General features: G+C 49.7%; 2 protein-coding genes and 2 non-coding genes across 10 annotated transcripts in view; all 4 read left to right on the top strand.

The window, feature by feature from the left end:
• Positions 1 to 25,684, top strand: part of LOC125628606 (uncharacterized) — a 175,796-nt gene that overhangs the window by 64,176 nt on the left and 85,936 nt on the right. The gene's annotated exons all lie outside the window — the stretch shown is intronic.
• On the top strand, positions 2,385 to 2,456 carry TRNAG-UCC (transfer RNA glycine (anticodon UCC)). Its single transcript has one exon. It is a non-coding gene; the product is annotated as a tRNA-Gly (tRNA).
• TRNAS-GCU (transfer RNA serine (anticodon GCU)) lies at positions 6,494 to 6,575 on the top strand. Its single transcript has one exon. It is a non-coding gene; the product is annotated as a tRNA-Ser (tRNA).
• Positions 8,132 to 25,556, top strand: LOC125628649 (uncharacterized). Of its 2 annotated transcripts, XM_075123970.1 has the most exons (5): positions 8,132 to 8,222; positions 13,807 to 13,889; positions 15,701 to 15,827; positions 20,673 to 20,786; positions 22,171 to 25,556. In XM_075123970.1, exons 2-5 carry the CDS (start codon positions 13,818 to 13,820, stop codon positions 23,526 to 23,528), a joined length of 1,671 nt encoding a protein of 556 aa, XP_074980071.1. In that variant the 5' UTR covers positions 8,132 to 8,222; positions 13,807 to 13,817; the 3' UTR covers positions 23,529 to 25,556. The 2 variants fall into 2 exon arrangements, with proteins under 2 accessions (XP_074980071.1, XP_074980072.1); XM_075123971.1 differs by lacking the exons at positions 8,132 to 8,222; positions 13,807 to 13,889 and adding an exon at positions 15,418 to 15,483.

Raw genomic sequence — 25,684 nt, forward strand, 5'->3', positions numbered from 1 at the left:
TGCTTGCTTAACAAGTTTGCTTGAAGGGACATGTCATTTTATTACTAATGTATAAATCAGGGGGAAAAGTTTGAGGTAGTTGGACTGTTTTGGACTCTCCCTCTGGATACATCTTGCAGTCCCCACCGGCAGATGGAAGATTTGGCCACCAGAAGCCTGCCGCTATGTCACTCGAGAGCCACACTCAGCTTTGGTAATTATCAAGGGTTGGGGGTGTCTTACTAACCTGTCATGGACATGTGTTAAGTGCTTGAGACTAAGTAAAGTTTAGCTTTAAGTGAAAGCACTCTTGTGTTGTCCTGTTTGTGCCAGCCATCGATCGGTCAGACGGTCGTGTCTCCCCTGATATATTTCCTGACACCATCTCGCATAGAGTAACAGTTACCAAGACGTTTGGGATGAAAGAGCCCCAGGTAACAGAGGGAGGAGGAGGAGGATACTGGGCTAGATGGACCTTTGGTTTGACCCAGTCTGGCCATTCTTATGTGGCTTGCCGAGGTCACCTATGGATCTTCTCTTTGTGTCTCTGAATTCTCTACAGGGCTGCATAAGCTGCAGCAAGTTTCTGGTCTTGGGTTCAATCTTGAGAAACAGCATTGTTGGCGAGGCAGGGAGACAAAGGGTATCACGCCTCACAGTCAGCAGACGTGAATGAGCCAAGGACGACGAGTGAATGTGGTGCATGAAGTCTTCCTGAGTCGGACTGAGTCTTTAATCTCCGGGATTCCCTGGAGCAGGGGTGCCCAACCTTGATCTTTCTGTGGCCCCTGGCCCACGCCCAGTAGATCGAAAGCCAGGGCGGTCGTTAGGGGGTAGCCAGCAGAGCAATTGCGCAGGGCCCCACAACACAGGGCCCCCCCGTGAACGGAATTTGCTCCAGCTTTGGCTTCAGTCCTGGGTGGTCAGGCTCAGATTTCAGCTTTCTGCCCTGAGCTCAGCAAGTCTAAGGCCGGCCCTGCTTTCTGGTTTATTTTGGCGGACCCCCCCCCCCACCTTGAAACCTGCTCGCTGCCCCCTCAATCGGGGACCCCTGGTTGAGAACCACTGCCTGGGAACGCTGTTTAGAAGGAGGGAGCAAAGCTGCTGCCTTCGCTGATGGCTGAACTCAGGCTCTTAGAGTGGGATATTCAGGCACGGCCAGCCGCACGGGGGAAGCTCACTGAGCAGCTGCCTGGCCTCCAGGACTGTCTGAGCCTCCAGGGCCCCGGGGAGCAATGAAGCCGCTGGGTCAGGCTGGGAACCTTGATTCCCAGAGAACTGCCCTGGCTCCCTGCTCAGCAGCGAAGAAAGTCCATTCCCCCCACCCCTGATGAACCAGCCTGGAGCTAAGGGCAGAGCGGGGGGGTTTCTCCTTTCACTCCTGCTGGGGAGTGCGGGGGTCCCGGGGGCATTTCTAGACGAGCATTTGGAACTGAATTGGGGGAACCGGCCGTTCAGAACGGAAAGCTCATGTTCAGACAACATCTTTCTTTACAGTTTTTTATAATACGATATACTCCTTCAATCCTAGTGTCGCCGTCGTCGATAACATGGCTTGGTCAGCCTGGTAGGACACCGAGGGTAAAACTGACCCGCTCTTCAAAGCCGAGAGAGTGGAAAGAAATCACCTCTCAGAGTCAATGCGTGTAGAAGAGGGGTAGTCAACAGGCAGATGGCAGGCCAAATCTGGACTGCCAGACGCTTTCGAACGGATGCCGAAATCTTTTTATCTACCGATTATTATCATTGTTATGTTTTATTATTATTTTCTCTGGAGCAAGACATTTGGACCTTGACAAAAAATAATGGATCACCCCTAAGAATCGCTACTTTCCTTATGTCCTGCTGGCCATTTCCTTTCCCTCCTTTCGGTGAAAAGCGTTGGGCTTTTGCGCAGAAACTTTATTTCCTCGGGAGAGACCCAGGAGCGGGGGCTGCCTGCACATACCAAGCACCCGCTAGATTAGAAGGTGACCGACGAACACCCTTAAGACGAGGCAGCCGTCCCTGTCAAAAAATCATCTCCCGGCTCCACTTGAGTGACAGCCTGAGTCGTTCCTTAGCCAGGCAGAGCCCAAGGATCGGAATCGTCAGCAGCAGCAAACCCTCCTGTGCGTAGCAGGAACCAACGCCCAAGGTGCTTTAGAAAGAGCTCTCTCCTTCCTTCTGCGGTGAAATTTGCCATTCTGGTCCTGGATTTTCATCGCCCGTCTCAGAGGGCAGAGGTGGGGTGGACGCTACCGCAGGCTGGGGTGTGGACCCCATGTCCCCATCTGTCCATCACGCTGGGAGCCCGTCTCCGCTCCCAGCTGACAGGCCGCCTCCAGCCTGTCCGGCCAGCTCCTGAGCGCTGCGGGGGTGAGTCATTTGGCATAAGTGGCACGTAGGAGACACTCTCCCCAGAGGCATTGGTGGTATAGTGGTGAGCATAGCTGCCTTCCAAGCAGTTGACCCGGGTTCGATTCCCGGCCAATGCAGGGACGTGCTCTTTTCTTGGCCGGGAATTGGTTTAATTTCTGTCACGTTGTATCAGTTTATCAATGGAAAGAGAGAATTAATGTCCCAAATCCCAGCAGGTCATTCGACCCCCGGTGGAGGAAGAAAGGGGCTGTTGAAGTCATCCTTGTAGTACAATGTTTGGTTTATTTTTTTAAATGTTTCCTTTACTTCCCTCTCCATTTTAGACTCAGCCTTTAAGGTCAGAAGGGACCAGCGTGATCACCTAGTCCAACCTCCTGCACCTTGCAGGCCAAAGGACCCCATCCACCCACTCCTGTAATAGACCCCTAAGCTCTGCTTGAGTTACTGATGTCCTCAAATCATGGATTAAAAATGTCAAGTTACAGAGAATCCACCATTTACAATGGTTGAAACCTGCAAGTGACTCATGCCTCATGCTGCAGAGGAAGGCGAACCCCCCCCCAGGGTCTCTGCCAATCTACCCTTGGGGAAAACTCCTTCCCAGCCCCAAATATGGTGATCAGTTAGACCCTGAGCATGTGGACAAGATGCACCGGGCAGACACCTGGGAAAGAAGTCTCTGCAGTAACTCTGAGCGCTGCCCATCTATTGTCCCATCACCGGCCTTTGGAGATATTTGCTGCTAGCAATCACAGATCAGGCACACACCGTTGTAGTCAGTCCCCTCACACCATCCCCTCCATAAACTTACCAAGCTCAGGCTTGATGCCAGTTAGGTTTTTTGCCCCCACTGCGCCCCTTGGGAGGCTGTTCCAGAACTTCACTCCTCTGGTGGTTAGAAACCTTCACCTAATGTCAAGGTAAAACTTGCTGATGGCCAGTTTATATCCATAAGTTCATTAATAGTGGGGGCCTGTGATAGTGGGGGGGAGGGAGAAAGACTGGAGAACTGACAGTGGGACCCAGAGAGATCCCCTGTTCCCCGACCACCCATCTCTGGGAGGAACCAATTGGAATTGCCCTTGGGAAGCTGCCGCTAATGACTCAGGTGTAAAATCATTATTCCATTGGAATCAGATTAAAGCCTCCTCACACCTAGTGTCACAGTCATTGACATAGCTCCTTCCTGGGATGTCACCCGCCACAGCAATACAATGAGCGGAACCAAATCCCTTTTCAGCACCAAGGCACACAAAGAAATCCTGGGGCTTTTCGTTCCTTAGCTGCTGGCGCCATCGAGTGGCCCTTTGGTTTCACTCATTTCTGTTAAAACCTTGGGCATTCTGCAAAGAAATGTTAATTCCTTGGGAGAGACTCGGGAGCGTTTGTGTGTTTTGTGTTGTTAAGGGTTGAAATGTTCCCTGGGTTCCTCAGTCCCAACCTGCCTCCCATTCTACTGCCCATGCAGCCCCATCCCAGCCCTGAGTAGACGCTGATTCCCTCAGCCCCGTCTGTACAGGGTGTGAAGCCCTGTCACTCCGCGTTGCCTAATTCCCCTGTGAGGGACTTCAGATCCTCTGTGTCCCCAGGGACCTTCCACACCACTCCCCTGCTTACCACGGTTCAGATATTGCTGTATCATGAGTCTGACACTCACTTTAGAGGCCCCAGATTAATAACCATTTTCAATATGCACTTACTGGAGAGCCTATTGCAATATTTGGGTGGGGGAAAACCTGTTAAAATATTCATAAAACTCCTTTCCCAAGAGAGTCACAGGGCTCTTGATATCCCGTGTTTCGGGCGACGAACGTCCACTGACCATGTAGCTGATTGTGGTATAAACATCTTAGATTTCCCTAGTTAGATAAGATCCCATCTTTACATAAATGTCAGGGAGCCCTGCCCTAAAATAGTGATAATCTTAGAACAGTTCATCTGCAGAATTATTACACTAAGGCATATGTGCAAAGCGTGTGTCCTACCACTGAGATACTCCCCATCCCCCGATACAGCTAATGCCATATGGCATTCGGGGGGAGAGGGTCTCCATGCCCGATCTTGGTGGCAGAAGTGGTTCGGGGCTTCAAGAGCTTCCACATTACCCTGGGATGACCCCCATCCTGGTCCTGGGAAATGATACGAAAGAACCACCTGGCGATGGAATGGATTGAACCCACAGCCACAGGGGTGGAGCCGGGGGTGGGGGCATCCCCTGGCACATTAGAAAGTCAGCACCTCTGTTCTGTCTGGCAAAACGACATGCCAGCAATTTCGTTCAAAAGGTACCACTGATTGCTTTTGTCTGTGCTTCAGTTTGTAATACTTCCGTTCGTCTACCTATAGTTGTCACGGTCTGGCCTTTCATTTCTTTTTGTCAAAATTTAAATGAACTCCTAGGTGGTGGGTTAAGACTGGTGGGAAATATTGTTTTGTTACAAAGATTGGTCAAGGTATTGCTAAGCAGGGCTCAAGTTTCATTATAAAAACCAGGGTCCAAGAAAGAAAGAAAGAAAACTCCCCTCCGAGACACAACCCAAACCAACGCAGTCAGAATACTCTACGTGGCCATGATGTGGAGGAACCAGAACCCAGATGAGACCGACTTTGTCTGGCCAACAGGGAAAGTTCATTGGCGTGATCAGGATTGGTGAGCCCAGCATTGTACGCTTAGCGTGTGTGTTTTCTATTTTGGTAACTGTTAATAAATAGAGGTTAAGGACGAAGATGACTCATGTCTCCCCACACTCGGGGCGGGGGGATACTCTAAAGGGCAGGACATGTGGCTGCCCCTCATGTCTCCCCTGCACAGTGACCCCCCCTGCCCCCAGCCCTGTGCTGCCGAGGTCTCCCTGCCCCGCTGCCCTCTCCCTGCGACATGTCGTCCGGGGGGCGGGTTCTGTCCTCCCTTCACCTCCTCACCCCTGCAAGTTTGTCGGCTTCTCTGGCCCACTCCCTGCCTGGACTCAGCTACTGGGGACAGGGGCCGAGCATGCCAGACAGGGAGGGGGGCTCTGGATCACATGGCCATTGTCCCTGGAAGCAGGGCCTGGGTGGGGCGTGGCCCGGGGCCAAGCGAGCCGGAGCATCACCTCCCCCCCACCCCTGGCATGTTTCTGGCTCGCTGGTCCCCTTTCTCTCTGTTACTGTAAAGTGAAAGGAACAATATTCCCAAATCCCTCCTGGTGCGGGGAGCCAGGTTTGCTGCTCACAGTCTGAATTTCACAGACTTCCAAGTCTGGGACTATCCAAGAACAGCACTGCTCATGGGAAGGTGGATGCAGAGCAGTTCAACTGGGGATGCCCAGATCTCCAATGGGTGTGGGTTGGAAATTAATAATATTTTGAGGATCATTCGGGGGCGTAAAGGAGTGAGCAGGGTGGGGCCAGTGGGGGAAGGCGTGGAACAGAGGTGACATAGTGGATGGGGCCATGGGTGGAAGGCGTGGAAGCAGCTGCTTAGCAAGTAGGGTTCAGTTTAGGGCAGTGGTCCCCAAAATGTGGGGAATGCCTCCTAGGGGGTATAGAGGAACGTTCATGGGGGCACCTCAGGGCCCAAGCCAGCCCCCATGGAGGGAGCACCACTCAGCCCCCAGCTCTACCGCAACCCTGCCCCCAGCCTGGGCCCCTGGCTCCTGGCCTGGTCTCAACCCCCTTATCCCTGTCCACACCCCTCTCCCCAGCAAGCCATGGCCCCGGTCCCAGCTCTGGTTCTCGGGCCACAGACACAGATAAGAAGGCACAGTGTGAAAAGTTTGGGGACCACTGGTTTAGGGTGACGCCCTCAATCACTTCTAATAAAAGGTATTCCTCACCTACCTAGCCCCTCAAGCAGGACGGCCTTGGTGTGTTCTGCCGCCCTTTACTCATACAGGAAGGATAATAACATTTCATTGCACTCATGTGATTTGTAACCCAGCCCCAGCCAAAACTGGTCCTTTTGGCAAAGCCGCCCCATCATGCTGTGTACCTAGGCGGAGTAAGCGGGTCTCTGCAAACACGATCTGTTCCTGAAGTCTTTCCCCCAGCTCCTCACTAGATGTGAGGGGGGAGCTCATTCAGACCCTGCTTCCGCTTAGTATTTAAAAACGCCTTATTGTCCCGACCTCTGCTGGCCTTCGATTTCTCCTCCTGTCCCAGCCTTGGCAGCTCAGATGAGGTGGCCGAGTGGTTAAGGCGATGGACTGCTAATCCATTGTGCTCTGCACGCGTGGGTTCGAATCCCACCCCCATCGAAGGCGTTCAGTCTTCTCTCTTCCTTCACAAGCAACCATCTCCCCCTTTGGTGCAATGACAGACCAAGTCACATTGCTTCCTGCAACCAAAAACCTTCTCAGGAACTCTGACCCCCCTGCTTTAAATCAAGTGCCTAAATTCCAGATTTCAAAAGGAATTCTCTAGTCCTGTATTTCTTAGTTTTTATCTCAAAAGGTAACATCCTCATAATCTCCCCCAAACACTCTGGGACCTCCCCAAATTATTAAACCGCCCCTTTTCTCAGCAAGGCGACAACAGTGACCCACAGCTAGAGTGTCTAGGCCAAGCTGTTCTGAAGGAGGCAAGTCAAACATTTTCTCTCCGCTTCCCTTGGCAAGGTCTGACTGGGAAAACAAAATCCCCCAAACGGAAAATTTTCTGCTGGAAAATCAATACTAGTCTGTTTGGGGACTTTGATTTGAATGTATTATTATTATTCTCTTCTGATCTCTGAATTATTTTAGTTCAGTCTTTGTCCTCCAAGTGTTGAGTTGTGGGGGAGAGAGGCCAAGTCATGATGTCTCTTCCCCTCTTTCATAGTTTCTTCCAACTTGCTAGGAAGCTGCTTTGCTACGTTATGAGTCAAGCAGTGTCCATTGTCTCCGGGCTATCTCGGAGAAGTCCGCATTGTACACGGTTCCTGGGAGAGTCCTTGGGAGCATGGATACCTTGGATGGGCCAGCAGCGAGTCTGGGGTCCCGGTCCTGTCTCCCCCCCATCTCCCCCCTTCCCCCCCCAGTTCCTGTCTCCCCCCAACTCCCCCCTTCCCCCCCCAGGTCCCATCTCCCCCCAGGTCCCCCCTTCCCCCCCCAGGTCCCGTCTCCCCCCTTCCGCCCAGTCCTGTCTCCTCCATTCCCCCCAGTCCTGTCTCCCCCCCATCTTCTCTCTTCCCCCCAGTCCCGTCTCCCCCCCCCATCTTCCCCCTTCCTCCCCAGGTCCCGTCTCCCCCCATCTCACCCCTTCCCCCCCAGGTCCTGTCTCCCCTCTTCCCCCATCTCCCCCCAGTCCTGTCTCCTCCATTCCCCCCAGTCCCATCTCCCCCCGGTCCCGTCTCCCCCCCATCTCCCCGCTTCCTTCCCCTAGTCCTGCTCCCGTCTCCCCCCATCTCCTTTCTTCCCCCCCATGTCCCGTCTCCCCCCGTCTCCCCCCTTCCCCCCGTCCTGTCTCCCCCCCCATCTCCCCGCTTCCTTCCCCTAGTCCTGCTCCCGTCTCCCCCCATCTCCTTTCTTCCCCCCCATGTCCCGTCTCCTCCCTTCCCCCCGTCCTGTCTCCCCCCATCTCCCCCCTTGCCCCCCAGTCCAGTCTCCTCCCTTCCCCCCCCCGGTCCCGTCTCCCCCCATTTCCCCCCCCCCGGGCTGGGGGGGCTCCGAGCTCGCTCCCTGCAGGCTCCGGCCCAGGGGCTGCCCCTCCCCCCCGGGCAGGGCGGGGTTAATGCCCGGCCCCCCCCAGCGCAGACCCCGCGGCGGGGCGGGGCGGGGCGGGGCCGGGAAGGGGGCGGGGCTGTGGAGAACCCCGCCCCCAACGGAGCGGGGGGCAGCGCCGCCGCACAGCCCCGCCCTGCAACCGCCCTAACGGCCAGAAGCGTCACGTGGCCGCGCTTCCGGGGCCCGCGCGGGGCAGAGCCGGTAAGAGCCGGGCGGGGTGGGGGCGGGGCGCCCGGCCCAGGTCCGAGCCGCTCCTCGGGGGGGGGAACTGGGCCGGACCCCCCCGGGCCGGGGCCGGGCCGGAGCCAGGCCGGAAGCGGGGGCGGGGCCTGCGCTGGTTGGTCCCGGTTCGGCCTCCGTAGTGGCCGGGGGGGGGGGGGTTTGACGTGTCTCTGGGCGGCCACCCCCGGGGAGAAGCGCGTGCGCGTGTGACTGTGCGTGTCTGAGTGTGAGCGCGCGTGTGAGTGTGTCTGTCTGTCTGTCAGTGTCTCTGTGCGTCTCTCTGAGTGTGAGTGTGTCTGAGTGTGAGAGCGCGTGTGACTGTGAGTGTGTCTGAGTGTGAGAGCCCGTGTGACTGTGTGTGAGTGTCTGTCTCTGTGCGTCTCTCTGTGTGTGAGTGTGTCTGAGTGTGAGAGCGCGTGTGACTGAGTGTGTGAGTGTGTGTGTGTCTGAGTGTGAGTGTCTGTCTCTGTGCGTCTCTCTGAGTGTGAGTGTGTCTGAGTGTGAGAGCGCGTGTGACTGAGTGTGTCTGTGTGAGTGTGTCTGAGTGTGAGAGCCCGTGTGACTGTGAGTGTGTCTGTGTGTGAGTGTCTGTCTCTGTGCGTCTCTCTGTGTGTGTGTGTGTCTGAGTGTGAGAGCGCGTGTGACTGTGTGTCTGTGAGTGTGTCTGAGTGTGAGAGCGCGTGTGACTGTGAGTGTGTCTGTGTGTGAGTGTCTGTCTCTGTGCGTCTCTCTGTGTGTGTGTGTGTCTGAGTGTGAGAGCGCGTGTGACTGTGTGTCTGTGAGTGTGTCTGAGTGTGAGAGCGCGTGTGACTGAGTGTGCCTGTGTGTGAGTGTCTCTCTGTGCGTCTCTGTGTGTGTGTGTGTGTGTGTCTGAGTGTGAGAGCGCGTGTGACTGTGTGTCTGTGTGTGAGTGTGTCTGAGTGTGAGAGCGCGTGTGACTGAGTGTGCCTGTGTGTGAGTGTCTGTCTCTGTGCGTCTCTCTGTGTGTGAGTGTGTGTGAGTGTGAGAGCGCGTGTGACTGAGTGTGTCTCTGTGTGAGTGTGTCTGAGTGTGAGAGCCCGTGTGACTGTGTGTGAGTGTCTGTCTGTCTCAGTGTCTCTGTGCATCTCTTTGAGTGTCTGTGTCTGAGTGTGAGTGTCTGTCTCTGTGCGTCTCTCTGAATGTGAGTGTGTCTGAGTGTGAGAGCACGTGTGACTGAGTGTGTCTGTGTGTGAGTGTGTCTGAGTGTGGGAGCGCGTGTGACTGAGTGTGTCTCTGTGTGAGTGTGTGTGAGTGTCTGTGTCTCTGTGCGTCTCTCTGAGTGTGTCTGTGTGGGAGTGTGTTTCTGTGCATGTCTCTGAGTGTGTGCACGAGTGTGTCTCCGACGGTCTCTGTGCGCGAGTGTGTCTGCCTCTGAGTGTGAGTGTCTCTGAGTCTCTGAGTGTTGTTATTACAGTAAACGTGACATCTTATTAACGTTATGCAGACAAAACTGCACAGGATCGTTTCAGGGGACGGGGTGTGTGTGTGTGTGTGTGTGTGTGTGTGTGTGTGTGTGTGTTGCACCTGCCCATCCCCCGCTGCTGCCTCTTCCCTGGTCCAGGGACCTTCCCCCTCCCCGGCCCCCTTCAAACTGCCCCTGCAGCCTCTGTGAAGGGGGGGACCTGTCACTTTCTCTATAGGTGTTGAACAGTCCCATAAAATTGCTTCAAACTGACACCCTTTTCCCCTCCCCTCCTTCCGTAGCCTCATAGAAGATCAGGGTTGGAAGGGACCTCAGGAGGTCATCTAGTCCAACCCCCTGCTCAAAGCGGGACCAACCCCCGACTAAATCATCCCAGCCAGGGCTTTGTCAAGCCTGACCTTAAAAACCTCAAAGGAAGGAGATTCTACCACCTCCCTAGGTAACGCATTCCAGTGTTTCACCACCCTCTTAGTGAAAAAGTTTTTCCTAATATCCAACCTAGACCTCCCCCACTGCAACTTGAGACCATTACTCCTTGTCCTGTCCTCTTCTACCATTGAGAACAGTCTAGATCCATCCTCTTTGGAACCCCCTCTCAGGTAGTTGAAAGCAGCTATCAAATCCCCCCTCATTCTTCTCTTCTGCAGACTAAACAATCCCAGTTCCCTCATCCTGTCCTCATAACTCATGTGTTCCAGTCCCCTCATCATTTTTGTTGCCCTCCGCTGGACTCTTTCCAATTTTTCCACATCCTTCTTGTCGTGTGGGACCCAAAACTGGACACAGTACTCCAGATGAGGCCTCACCAATGTCGAATAGAGGGGAACGATCATGTCCCTCGATCTGCTCGCTATGCCTCTACTTATACATCCCCAAATGCCATTGGCCTTCTTGGCAACAAGGGCACACTGCTGACTCAGATCCAGCTTCTCGTCCACTGTCACCCCTAGGTCCTTTTCCGCAGAACTGCTGCCTAGCCAGTCGGTCCCTGGTCTGTAGCGGATTGGCTACATTAGCATTGGATTCTTCCGTCCTAAGTGCGGGACCCTGCACTTATCCTTATTGAACCTCATCAGATTTCTTTTGGCCCAATCCTCCAATTTGTCTAGGTCCCTCTGTATCCTATCCCTACCCTCCAGCGTATTTACCTCTCCTCCCAGTTTAGTGTCCTCTGCAAACTTGCTGAGAGTGCAATCCACACCATCCTCCAGATCATTTATGAAGATACTGAACAAAACCGGCCCCAGGACCAACCCTTGGGGCACTCCACTTGATACCAGCTGCCAACTAGACATGGAGCCATTGATCACTACCCATTGAGCCCGACAATCTAGCCAGCTTTCTATCCACCTTCTAGTCCATTCATCCAGCCCGTACTTCAAATTCCTGGCAAGAATACTGTGGGAGACCGTGTCAAAAGCTTTGCTAAAGTCAGGGAACAACACGTCCACTGCTTTCCCCTCATCCACAGAGCCAGTTATCCTGTCATAGAAGGCAAATAGATTAGTCAGCATGACTTGCCCTTGGTGAATCCATGCTGACTGTTCCTGATCACTTTCCTCTCCTCTAAGTGCTTCAGAATTGATTCCTTGAGGACCTGCTCCATGATTTTTCCAGGGACTGAGGTGAGGCTGACTGGCCTGTAGTTCCCAGGATCTGCTCTGGGGGGTTTTCTCTCCTGTTGTCAAATGCGGAGTTTGTGACCCGTTTCCCCCACAACTCTCAAAGATGGATAGAAAATATCCTAAAATTCCCCCACCCATCCCCACCCACTTTCTCTCTCGTTGTCTATTTCTACTGGGCTGGGCCCTGAGTGTTGGGCCCTGTCTCTTCAATGATTAAATACGAACCACGTCTCAGATTTAGCCCTTTTTGCCGATTTTTCAGTGTGACTATACATTTTTTTCAAATGTTGCCTCTTTTCTCTCGGTTCGTTGATCAAACAGTGATGGGAAATACACTCAGATTTTACCGCTAATCAACAACTGACGTGGAATGTAGTTTTTCTTTCTTTTTTTTTTTTTTGGTGGGGGGGTTTTCCCTAAATTGCCTGACATTATGTTGCGGTGGGGATTTTTCTGTATGTTGTGTTTTTATATGTATATATTGCATAGCACCATAGAAATGTAGGGCTGGAGAGGATCTCAAGGTGTCATCAAGTCCAGCTCTCTCTACCGAGGCAGGATCAAGTGCAGGTAGATTATCTCTGACAGAGTTTTGTCCTCCCTGTTCTTAAAAACTTCCAGAGAGAGAGACTCCACAGCCGCCCTTGTAAGACTCTTCCAGAGCTGAGCTACCTTGGCCCTGGGGACCTCCACACAGACTTTAGGGGTGAGCAGCTCTGGAGAGAGAGAGAGGAGACCCCAGTGAGTGGGCAGCTGGGTAAATAGACTAAAGTTGGGAGGAGAAACATTGACGTGTCCAAGGTCACCCAGGCTGTCCGTGACAGAGCTAGAAATAGAATTTATACTAGTGCAGTCTGATTGGCACGGGTGCACCATGTCCCAGTTTGAAGGCTTGCGGCGGGAGGATGAAAACAGTGACCTCATGGAGACCTGGGGCCGGCTGAACAGTGCAGCTGGTAATGGAGGGGCATGAGCCAGGAGCACAGCCCCACAGGACTGGACACTGACTTCTCCTGACTCATGACACACACCCCCAGCTGTGTGCAGGGACTGCAGCTGAGCTGCCCTGCCAAGACAGCCTATGCATCCCTGGACAAACCACCTCTTCCTGCAGCCTAATACAGTGGGGTCTCAAAAAGAAAAGGAGTACTTGTGGCACCTTAGAGACTAACCAATTTATTTGAGTATAAGCTTTCGTGAGCTACAGCTCACTTCATCGGATGCAAATAAATTGGTTAGTCTCTAAGGTGCCACAAGTACTCCTTTTCTTTTTGCGAATACAGACTAACACGGCTGTTACTCTGAAACAGTGGGGTCTGGGGACTTTCCAAGCTGAGAGTGTTGGGGCTCTGGAGTTACTGAGGTCTGTTCCTGGCTCTGTCACTGACCCGCTTGGTGACCTTGGGGAAGTCCCAGCCCCTCTCTGTTTTTCTCCTACCCATTGTCTACTTGGATTGTGATCTCTTTGGGACAAGGACTGTCCCTCTCTGTCTGTGCAGTGCCCAGCACAATGGGGGTGCTGATCTCAGTCAGGTTCTCTACCATGTGCAGCATGATGGGGCCCTGATCTCCATCAGTGTGTGCGCAACACAAGGCACAGTTTATGGACTCACAGGCTTTAAGGCCAGAAGGGACCATCATGGTCCTCTAGTCTGACCTCCTGCACATCGCAGGCCGCAGAACCTCACTCATCCACTCCTGTAATAGACTCATAACCTCTTGCTGAGTCTTCTCTTCTCCAGACTAAAAAACACAATTATTTCAGTCTTCCCTCATAGGTCATGTTTTCTTGACCTTTAATAATTTTTATTGCTATTCTCTGGACTTTCTCCAATTCTTCCACATCTTTTCTGAAATGTGGCACCCAGAACTGGACACACTACTCCAGTTGAGGCCTAATCAGCACAGAGTAGAGCAGAAGAATTACTTCTCGTGTCTTGTTTACAATACTCCTGCTAATACAACCCAGAATGATACTTGCTTTTTTTGGAACAGTGTAACACTGTTGACTCATATTTAGCTTGTGATTCACTATGACCCTCAGATCCCTTTCCGCAGTACTCTTTCTTAGGCAGTCATACAAAATGGGAAATGTGTGCAACTGATTGTTCCTTCCTAAATGGAGTACTTTGCATTTGTCCTTATTGAATTTCATCCTATTTACTTCAGACCATTTCTCCAGTTTGTCCAGAAAGTTTTGAATTTTAATTCTATCCTCCAAAGCACTTGCAACTCCTCCCACCTTGGTATGCTTCACAAACTTGATAAGTGTAACAGAGAGACTCTGCTACTGGGAGGGTTTCACCGTGTCTCAGAGGGTTACACCCTGGTGGGAGGGGGCTAGGCCTGTACTGGAATAAGGTCACTCTGTGCTTCACAGTGTGGCAGAACCTAGAATGTCCATTAGCAGGGCATAATCCTGGGGGGAATCAGCATGCAGAATGGACAAAAACCCCATCTGATTTCTCTCACGTTGCTCTTCTCGCCCTGGCAGGCTTCAGAATAATGTCCACATTTCGTTCCAGATCATCCCCTCCTCCCAGGGGGAAGGAAATGGCTGCAATGGAGCTGGCTCAGGTAAGGGATTATCAGGGAGCTGGTGGTGGGTTCTGCTTGGAGGGAGAGAAGCAGTAAATACAAAGGAGGGTGGGAGCTGCTAGAGGTCATGGGAGGCAGGAACTATCTAAGATGGAGAAAGGGAGGGGACAGGATGTGACAAACCTGCTGAGACTTGTGTAATCTAGGGTGTGATAGGTTGTCACCCCAAGGTGTAGTCTGGGGGGCTTCTGGGAACCACTGTGCCCTCTAACCCTCAAGCTGGGCTGGTCCTTCTCACACTGCTTTGCTGGAGATTCAGGCAGACTCTCCAAGCCCTGTTATCACCCAACATGACAGCAGGTGGCGCCATGCATCCAACTAAGTTACCTGAGTGCTTTACCTAAGTCACTGAAGGACAGATAGAAAACAATGGCCAATTTCCCAGCGATAAGTGTTAGCAAACAGATCAAAGTAGATTACTTAGCAAATAACCAAAAAGTCAAACTAAGCCTAACATGCTAGATGGATAGAATTTGAATTAGCAATTTCTCACCCTGACTGATGATAGAAGTAGTCCACCAAGTTTCCATACACAAGCCTGAAATCCCTTTATTCTGGGACCAACACTTCCCCCAGTTCAGTCTTTGTTCCTCAGGTGCTTCCAGGAGTTCTCTTGTGTGGGGAATGAGGCCAAGAGATGATGTCACACCCCAGCTTAGGTAGCTTTTCCATATGGTGGGAACCCTTTGTTCCAAACTCACGTCCCAGTTCAGTTCGTGGAAAAATACAGGTACCAAAATGGAGTTCAGTTTCATGTGGTCTGGTCACATGCCCTAGCATGCCCTGATGAGTCATAGTAGCCATGACTCATAGGCCGGCTGAAACATTCACAGGAAGGCTAAGCTCTTCCTTGGTCCATTGTTTTTGTTGATGAGCCATCAGCACTGTCTGGCTTCTTCATTGTTGTACCTGAAAGGCTAGTTGTGGGTGTTACCCAGAGTAACCACATTTGAAATACAGATACATAGTCAATATCCATAACTTCAGATACAAACATGATCCATGCACACAGGTAGGATAATCATATTCAGCAAATCATAACTTTTCCAATGACACCGCACGTGATGCATCTTGCATGAAATGCCTCATAATTATGTCCTAATCATATTATAATCATACCACTATGCTGAATGTGGGGTGTAGTTTCAGATAGGGCCTTATTTCAGGGCACAGGAGTTGGGAATGGAAAAGGAAATAACGCTCCAGCCAGGGCTGGGAAAACTTCCCAGACTCTCAGTGCTGGAGCCTGAATTTACTGACACTTCATTAGTTACCACCACCCTCAATCTTTGTGGCATTTCTATCTAGTAATTTACCACTACCATTGTTAGGATTAATTTTGTACTGAATATATTTTTTAAAACTTCGTTCTCATTTTCATTGATTGATCATTGATTTCTGATAGCTTCCCTTACCAATTTTCTACAATTCTGACCTTCTAACTTACATTCTTTAGTATTGACTTTCCCTTTCTTCCATGTATTTTATTTGGAGAGTGTTGGGATTCCTACCAGGGAGCCACCAGCAGGGTCCAGAGACAGCACCATCTCATTTTTCAAGCTCTGGGTAGTAGGTATGTGATAAAAGTGAAGACCCAGCCTCCATCTGTCAACTGGGAGACACAAAGGTTCTCTCTTTCTGATGCCTCCTGGCTGCTCTAAGCAAGGTGCGGTGGAACTCGGTTAATATGTGCCTCCTGGAGCTTCCATTTACCTGGTGCTGCTATTCCCTGAATAGTGGGGCTGTGAGTGGGGCAGCAGGTCCTGAGTGTTGGACTCTTGCTCTTTCAGGGGCTGATGACTTTCGAGGAAGTGGCTGTGTATTTCACCAGGGAAGAGGGGGCTCTGCTGGACCCCACTCAGAGAGCCCTCTACAGGGATGTCATGCAGGAGAACTATGAGACGGTGGTCTTTCTGGGTAAGGAGTCCTGTCCCCTTCCTCATTAGAAGCTGTGGGGTCTCTAAAGAACCTGAGTAGTAATAACTTTATACCTTTATTCGTCATACAAGTTTTGACAAGTTTCCTTGCCCCCCTTTTTTTGCCTTCTCTACCACCCACTAGTATAATTTTTGGACATGTGCCATCCTTATTGGCTACATTAATAACTGTAGCTTTCTTGCCTTTTCCTCATTTTAAGAGGAAAATACGCTGCCTGTAGAATTCTAAATTGAGTAAATAGGTGTATGACTAATGCATGGCTTGTGTGACAGTCAGATGAGCTCCTCTTTTGATAGGAGAGCGTATAATGTTGCCGTTCAGGACCCCACAGGTGAAGGGAGAACAGAGCCATGGGAGGGGAGGAGATGGGGGGAGTAAATAATTCTGGGGTGCCAGGACATGGGGAAGGTGTGTGCAGGGTTAGGGCTAAGAAGCAGCAGGGAGGGATGAGATAGAGATGAGGAGGGAACACAAGAAGTTCCCAAGGTGCCGGGAGGTGGTGCCGGCTGAGAGTAATGGGACGAAGGGGAGGGGAGTGTGGAGGAAGGACACCCAGGCAGTGGGCTGGGTGGGAGGAGAGGTTTGGGGATCTAGAGCTGTGGGGGATCCAGACCTTTAACCCCGAATCACTACCCAAGTCTTGTTGCTTTAGAGCCTACACTCCAGTTTTATTTCTGTTCAGTTTCACTTCATTCTACATTTTTTTTCCCCAAATACTATTATTTTAACTCTTGACCTCCCTCCCCATATAACCTCCCCGTCTCTATACACAGCCTCCCTGGCCACCGATCCTCAGTCCTTGCTGCATTCCTCCCTCCCATAGCAGGGCCGCTACCCAGGCACAAATGGGCACTTTGTTGATGATGTCACAGGATGGTAGTGTAGCCTGAACCATTTTTACAACTATAAGGTTACGTATTGGGGTACAACTTGCCCTTGTCCATGGCTACTCAAAATTAATGGAGGAGATGACATAGGGTGAAACACACAGAAACTTGATTTAATACAGACAGTTAGAATTGATATCATAGGCAAAAATCAATACATATAATGATTAGACTAAGATAAGAATAGTAAAGAGGGTCTTCCACTGTGCATACTTACCAGTTATGGACACCACTGGAAACCAAAATCGAGGGCAAGGGAGACCATCAGAAGGGAGGCCCTGCTTCAATTTACACTGTCTCGGGGACCTGACAAAATGAAAAAATGGTTACTAGGAGAGGTATTTTATCTGCTTTCTTATGGTAATAGGATGGCTATATACCATATCTGCTCCTTTACTCTGATTACAATAATGTCAATAGCTGCCCCAACCCATATGTGGCCTTTGGGAAATCCATAATTAAGCATCAGGCATTAATACTTATGATTTACATCACTTATTTCTTAATAATTCCAATATATGAATGATGTCCAACTGCTGAGATACTGCATAGCAACCTAATTGCTAAAGCCGCCCCAAACTTCCTTCTTTCAGAATCCTGTGGCGTATTGGACCTGTTTGTGGTTACTCGTTTGTTTCTCAAAATGAGGGTGCAAAATATCTGACCTGGGGTTCTCTCCTTAGACCTGTTCAGGTAAATCCCAGACTTCAGCATAACTACTCCCACAAAGCCTCAACCTAATATAAGGCCCTTACCTGTAGCAATCTTAGGTTATGTCTACACTACTGCGGTAAGTTGACCTACGCTGTGCAGCTCCAGCTACGTGAATAATGTAGCTGGAGTCGACGTACCTTAGGTCGAGTTACTGCAGGGTCTACTTACCTTACTCTTCTCGTCAGGGGTAGAGTACAGGGGTCGACGGGAGAGAGATCTGCAGTCATTTTGGCGGGGCTTTACTAGACCCGCTACATCGACCACCGGTGGATCGATCTCAGAGCTTTGATCCTGGCTGTAGTGTAGTCCCTGCCCTTAATAGCCCATTTATTTATGTTCACCACCTTCCCCCTCCGCACATGTTCCAAGCTAATAAGCAATACTCTGATCATGACATTTTACCTGTAGTGAGTATAAAATTGCCCACAAGACATGGTGGTCATAGATCATAAAATTAGGTCGGGGTCAATAGGAGTGAGAGTTTGGAGAGAGTCTTGTCCCCCCCTCTCCCCATCTGCAGCAGCCACAAGCTGTCTTCCCTCCAGGCTCCTTGGATCTTTGAGCCTGTCCCTCCTGAGTTTGCGTGTCCCAGTTCTTGTTTTTACATTCTCCTTTTCTGGAAGAATTAGTGGCTGTTGCTCCCAAAATTTAGTGTTTAATTCCCCAGCCTACTCCACACACTGGGGGAGTTTAACTCTCCCTCCCATTATACCTGAGTCAGTAGGTTTCCTAATTCCCAAAAATGTGCTTTTGTGATGTCACGGTTCTGGGGTAGCTAAGCTTTTGACCTGGCTCCATGGGCGGCTCAAGGAATGCCCTCTCAGGTATCAGGCTTCTAGCCAGCCCCTCTCTATGGATAGGGACCCACATGCCTCTCCTTTTTGACCAGAGTTTGAGGATTGCAGCTTGTTTTTCACTGTGTTCGCTGGACTAACCTCCAGTTCCTGTGCTTTGCTTTCTCTCCAAGGGCAGTGAGCAGTGTGTGTGTGTGTGTGTGTGAGATAGAGGTGGGAATTTTGGTGATACATGTATGATGCCAATAGACAACTCAGTTTCCCTCTGTGATTGGTATTGCTATGATTATAAAGAGCAGGAGACATGAGGTGTTTTGTCACGTAGCTGAGATGCGGTGATATGAATGGGTCATTAAGGACTGGCTGGGACCAACCCACATCAATGGAATACCCGACAGAGACAAGGGAATAATTGTCACCTGTCCATGGGAGGATATTTGCTTGGCTAAGTGAAGCATACATGGACTCGTTATGTTTTTGGGAGCAGGAAGAACTGGGCTCACAGACGCAGGGAGCTCTACCGGAGTGAAGACTAATGGACAGGCACAGTGAAAGGAAACCAAACTGTTTTCTGCAGCAGCATGGCTCAAGGGCATTGGCCAGCATGGACTATATTGTTTTCTTCACTTCTCTGTCCTAATCTAAGGACTTTCCAATGCTGTGTTTTGGTTGACTAGTAAACCCCGCTGTGTTTTAAAAGTCTGCCCAGTGTCACAGGAAAAACTTGCTCTGTGCATTGACTGAGGAACAGTCTCTGAAGAGGAGTGTCGTTCAGCTGGACCTGCTGGGCAGAGCTCACAGGTTGGAATAGGAGTGTTGAAGCCAGAGGCTCAGTCTCTGGTGTTGAAGCTCCATGGCCCATCCTTGTGGAAGAGTGGGACCCCTTGGGAGTTTTGTGCACTCAAGAGGCACCTTCCAAGGACTGTTTAAAAGCCTGGGCATTGCACAGATCCTATGGATCCATGACAGTGTGCCCGTGTGCCTGATGGGGAAAAGATATAAAAGAATAAAAGGATCTAAAAGTGTATTTACCATCGCCCCCTCATCAGTCCTCATGGGAATCCCTGATCTGTTCCAAAGTGTATTAAAACCTTCCTTAAAGGCTTACCTCTTGGTTATCAGGTCATGTCAGTTTTGTTAGAGGGCTTTCCCTTCACCCTCCCACTTCCCTGGTTCTTGTCATGCAGACAGAAAGCAGCAAAAGACCAGAAGTCCGAAGCACAGATAATACAATGTTTATTGGGGTTAGTTTCCAAGCAAGCATATTCCGAAGCCCTTCACACCAGTCAGGCTTATGTCTATACGCCGATAGAGACTGTTCCCCAGTGTTCCATTCCTCTCTCTGACGCCACCAAGCATTTTCCCTGTGTCCCCCTTCCCAGCTCTGATGCCGCAGAGCCTGCCTGTGTCCCCGTTCCCTGTTCCCATTTCCCCCCGCCCCTTATCAAACATGATTCCAATTTCCCCTCCCCGTCCTGTTTGACTCAGTTTATATAGTAATATTCTCAGCTATACCTTAACCAATCATTGTACTGAAATTTAACTAACCAATCCTAACATATTGTAACATAATTCTCTAACCAATTATATCCCACTACCCTAATTAACTTACACCTCGCAAAATTAATTATACAGCAGACGGAAACAATTAGAGAACCAGACTGATTAACAACAGAAAAGTGGGGGCCATAAAAATAAAACATAAAGAAATGAGGGTTTCACAAGCATTGATAAGTGATTTCTTGCCAGACAGGATGCGATCAAACTAAGTTTTCTTTAACCATCTTAAGATCTGTTTCTTCATCTGATAGTGATGGGCACTATCCAGACAGGATTGTCTTCTCCATACCAGCTTATTTCAATGTGACTGGTTTGGTATGTGAGGATGTGACCCTACGCTTCCCAGTTTATGGCTGCCCCTGCTGCTGAGCCAGAGGCCTTAGCCTAAGAACAAGGCCTCAGACTATCCTAGTGAGAGAAGGCCCATACGCAGGGTGACTTTGATTTTGATTCTTTGTTTTTATACCCCTGTAAGTAGCTAAGTGATAAAAATACACCTACATTCTTAAAGTGTAGGCTTTACAGGCAGGCCTGAATATCTATATTCTAACTGTGGGTTCTACCCCTTCCCCCATTCTGTGTCTGTCTTGTCTATTTAGATTGTAAATTCTTCCAGGAATAGGCCATCTACTATTCTCTGTTTGTACTTTTCCTAGTATAATGGGGACCCACTGTTAGTTGGTCCTTAGGCACTAAGGTAATGAAAATGATTTATAATAATAATTACTTTCCTGCCACTTTGAGCCAAGGAAGGTGGCCTTGGGATGTTACTGCTTAAAAATGATCTGGGGTTAAAACCATGGAATATTCTTTGTGACAAGTATCTGACAAATTCCACTGACCTCCCTTGTTTTCTTTGTCTGGAGTAGGGTTTCCAGTTTCCAAACCTGATGTGATCTCGCAGCTAGAACGAGGGGAAGAGCCATGGGTCTCAGACCTCTGGGGCTCTGAGAAAGAAGTGCTCCCGAGAGCTGCCTGCGCAGGTGAGGAATTGTGATCAATGGCTCCATGTCTAGTTGGCAGCCGGTATCAAGTGGAGTGCCCCAGGGGTCGGTCCTGGAGCCGGTTTTGTTCAATATTTTCATAAATGATCTGGAGGATGGTGTGGATTGCACCCTCAGCAAGTTTGCAGAGGACACTAAATTGGGAGGAGTGGTAGATACGCTGGAGGGTAGGGATAGGATACAGAGGGACCTAGACAAATTGGAGGATTGGGCCAAAAGAAATCTGATGAGGTTCAACAAGGACAAGTGCAGAGACCTGCACTTAGGACGGAAGAATCCCATGCACCGCTACAGACTAGGGACCGAATGGCTCGGCAGCAGTTCTGCAGAAAAGGACCAAGGGGTTACAGTGGACAAGAAGTTGGATATGAGTCAGCAGTGTGCCCTTGTTGCCAAGAAGGCCAATGGCATTTTGGGATGTATAAGTAGGGGCATTGCCAGCAGATCGAGGGACGTGATCGTTCCCCTCTATTCGACATTGGTGAGGCCTCATCTGGAGTACTGTGTCCAGTTTTGGGAACCCACACTACAAGGAGGATGTGGAAAAATTGGAAAGAGTCCAGTGGAGGGCAACAAAAATGATTAGGGGACTGGAACACATGACTTACGAGGAGAGGCTGAGGGAACTGGGGATGTTTAGTCTTCAGAAGAGAAGAATGAGGGGGGATTTGATAGCTGCTTTCAACTACCTGAAAGGGGGTTCCAAAGAGGATGGATCTAGACTGTTCTCAGTGGTAGCAGATGACAGGACAAGGAGCAATGGTCTCAAGTTGCAGTGGGGGAGGTCTAGGTTGGATATTAGGAAAAACTTTTTCACTATGAGGGTGGTAAAACACTGGAATGTGTTACCTAGGAAGGTGGTGGAATCTCCTTCCCTAGAAGTTTTTAAGGTCAGGCTTGACAAAGCCCTGGCTGGGATGATTTAGTCAGGGATCGGTCCTGCTTTGAGCCGTGGGTTGGACTAGATGACCTCCTGAGGTCCCTTCCAACCCTGATATTCTATGATTCTATGAATTGGTTAAACCAACTCAAAAACTGTTTGGGAATGCAGGAAACATTTGGGATGCCATAGAAAGACTTTGTGAGCTCTCCAAGTTCAGGATTGTTCCCTGCAGAATGGAATCATTATGGCAGATGTCACTCATGGCTTCCCACCTATTCTTACTGACAATCCCTCCCCAGACTCGCTTTCTCCTGAGTGTTCTGGTGAGATGCAGATCAAAACTGATCCCTTCCTTTCTCCTCTGAGGAAGGGTTTGGGGAAAATCAGCTCGTGATAGATTTGATCTCTCCAACTCACATTTTGGTTTGTTCATCCCTTTTTCCATTCCTCTGTCTGAGATTTCCTTTCTTTCCGGTGCAGGGAGTGACTTAGGTCTGGATTCTCTCTGTCCCCCATCAGGTGATGGGAGGGTGACTGAGAATGAGGAGGAGACACCCCAGCAGGAAGGTGCTGAGCAAGTAGAACCCCATGGGATGTTATCAGGAAGATCGAACGGGAATGTTTCTGGGAGTTGTGTGCTCTCAGAAAAAGCAAAAGCCTGTGAGACTGAGCAGATGCCAGAGGAAAACTTCAGTAGCCACTCAGCCCTTATTACATGTGAGAGAATCAACTTGGAAGAGACACGCTACACATGCCTTGAGTGTGGGAAAAGCTTCAGTCGGAGCTCACACCTTATCACACACTGGAGAACCCACACGGGAGAGAAACCCTACACGTGCTCTGAGTGTGGGAAAAGTTTCACTGACAGTTCATCCCTCATCTCACATCAGCGAATCCACACAGGAGAGACGCCCTACACGTGCTCCGAGTGTGGGAAAAGCTTCAATCACAGCTCTACCCTGTTCAAACATCAGAGAATCCACACAGGAGAGAGACGCTACACGTGCTCGGAATGCGGGAAAAGCTTCATTCAGAGCTCAAACCTTATCACGCATCGGAGAATCCACACGGGTGAGAAACCTTATGGATGCTCTGCGTGTGGGGAACGCTTTAATCAACACTCGCAACTTATCAGACATTGTAGACTCCACACAGGAGAGATGCCGTACACGTGCTCTGCGTGTGGGGAACGCTTTAGTCAGTACTCACAACTTATCAGACATCGTAGAATGCACACAGGGGAGAAAATCTACACATGCTCTGAGTGCGGGAAACGCTTCAGTCGGAGCTCAGACCTTATCAGACATCAGAGAATCCACACCGGAGAGATGCCCTTCACGTGCTCTGAGTGCGGGAAAAGCTTCAGTTGGAGCTCAAACCTTATCACACATCAGCGAATCCACACAGGGGAGACGCCCTACACGTGCGCTGAGTGCGGGAAAAGCTTCAATCGGAGCTCTACGCTTATTACACATTGGAGAACCCACACTGGAGAGAAACCTTATGGATGCTCTGAGTGCGGGAAACACTTCATTGACAGTTCATCCCTCCTCTCACATCAGCGAATCCACACAGGGGAGACACCCTACATGTGCTCTGAGTGTGGGAAAAGCTTTAATCACAGTTCTACCCTGAGCACACATCGGAGAATCCACACGGGTGAGAAACGTTATGGCTGCTCTGAGTGTGGGGAACGCTTCATTCGTCGTTCAGCTCTCATCTCACATCAGAGAATCCACACAGGAGAGACGCCTTACACCTGCTCTGAGTGTGGGAAACGCTTCAAACAGAGCTCACAGCTTATTAGACATCAGAAAATCCATGAGAGAAAACTGTAAGAAATGCCTTGATTAGGGCTGGGCAAAGATTTTTATTTTTTTTTTAATATCACATTTGCTAATTCTCACATAGTGATCTGCGCACCATCTTCACCGTGGTCTCTCAGCTCCCCCAGATCAGTTGTCTACTTCTGCCTTTTGCAGCTCACCCTTCTTTGGGGTCAGTCTTGTGATCTTTTCTATCAACTGCTTTCCTTTTGAGTCGTAGGAGTGTGTGTCCCTCCAGCCCGGAATATTCATCAGCTCCCAGAAGGAGAGAGAGGTTTCATTCACAACCATGTACACTGAGATAATGTACACTGTGCCTTACATCCACTAGGGCTGTACATGGCGTTGGCTGCTCAAGTGAGTGATCTTGGTGTGAAAAGACAATTCTAGTGGTAGAGCAGATGCAGTCCAGGTGCAGTGGTTGGCATTAGCTTTCCCCTTGACCTGACCTAAACTCCATCACTTTTCCTAGTCTAAACAAACCCTGAGCATCACGGTTATACTGTTCCCCCATTTCAAAGCAATTGTTAGACATCAAGTTTCCCCTTCGGGAACAAATGGTTTCATTCCCAGTTGCTCTGATGTTGCTTCAGTTAGTGTTGGAGAGCAGACATTTTTACTACCATTTTGCTCACCTAAAATATATTGAACTATAACAAAGAGCAGGAACAGGGCAGGGATAGGAAAAAATGTCATGTTACAGAGGGGAAAACAGAAGAAGACAGAGTAGGTCAGAGGGATTCCCTTACTCCCCATCCCCATCCCAATCCCCTGTTGTTCAATTGGTTAGGTCAATATTTTTTCTAAAGGGTTGGGAAGAGGATTCCTTAGTAAATGTCTTCTAAATAAGCAAAATACCCATCCATTTGGCTCCTAAAGCAGTTGTGGCTCAGGCCCTGCAGGAGGTCGCTCCTGAAGATATCTCCTTCCTTATCAGGTGCATGTTGCCTATTTGGGAAATGCAATCCCTATCAAGGTAGGGATGGAAAAAACGGAAGTGACATTTCTCTTCAGCTCACCCCTGGGAAATGCTGCAAATGTGTAGAAAATGAAATCCATGTTGAATGTGATATACCTGCAGAAAGACACCTATTGTTAATAGATACCTGACATTTGGTGTCTTACAGGGATTCTAAGCAGCACCTGTATTTAGTCCCTAATTTAAATCTGTGCCACCAGATTAAAGGAATAAAAGGGCATATTTGGGGGAGTTATACCTCACTATCGCTACTGATATGTTGTGTGCTAGGTGAAGAATTCTGCACCAGAGAAGTGTAAAATTACTGCAAGTAAGCTCAACGATTTGACAAGAACTCAGGTAGAAATTGCAGGTACTCGTGGTTGATTTTCACCCCAGATATGGACGCTATGGTGACCTGTGGCCCAGGTAAACTATTTTTAGAACCCTGTTCCCTTCTTAAGTGGCACTGATCACACTCCTACAGGATGCCATGATTAAACTGGGCACAACTGTCTGCCATTTGGATCCCAAGTTCCATGAAGCACAGAGAGAAACAGCTGATTCCTTCAGAGGCATTCCATGGCTATGCGTCCCAATCTGGCTGCTTTGTTGAACAAGAAGTACTTCCATGCTGGGCAAATGATGGTAGCCAATGAGGGAATGTGTCAGATTCCAAGTTCAGACTGAAGGATACATGACTGCTGAGTCCAGAGACTGTGGTTTGGTCTCTTCGTTTTGCTCTAGAGTCTAATGCATTTGTATCACTTCTCCACCTCCTGCTACTTCGAAAGATTAGAAAGTGTGGAAATAGAGCAAAGTTGTTTTTTTCTCATGATGCAACCTTGCCAAGTGGTGTGAGACCCCTTTCACCCACACTTATGGGAGAAGACCCGGGGAGAAGTGAACTCACAGAAATGGAAGGCTCCTAGGTTATTGTAGAATGTGACTTCACACAAAGCTGACTGGGTGGAAATGGGAATTAAGAGAACACTGCCCTATCTGTTTATATTTTGTAATTGGTGAATAAGTTGTTACCAGCGACAATAAAATTAAACATGAAGTTAGTCAGTGTAATATAAGAGGCTGATTATGTGATAACTTTCAGTGTTACAATAGAATTCAGGTTTTCTTCTAGTTCTCTCCCTGCCCCTCCTACTAAATTGGAAATAGTGGCTAATTCTGAAATTAAAACCTCACTCCAAAGGAA

This window comes from Caretta caretta, chromosome 28 (assembly GCF_965140235.1).
Source record: "Caretta caretta isolate rCarCar2 chromosome 28, rCarCar1.hap1, whole genome shotgun sequence".
NCBI classification, from domain to species: Eukaryota; Metazoa; Chordata; order Testudines; family Cheloniidae; genus Caretta; species Caretta caretta.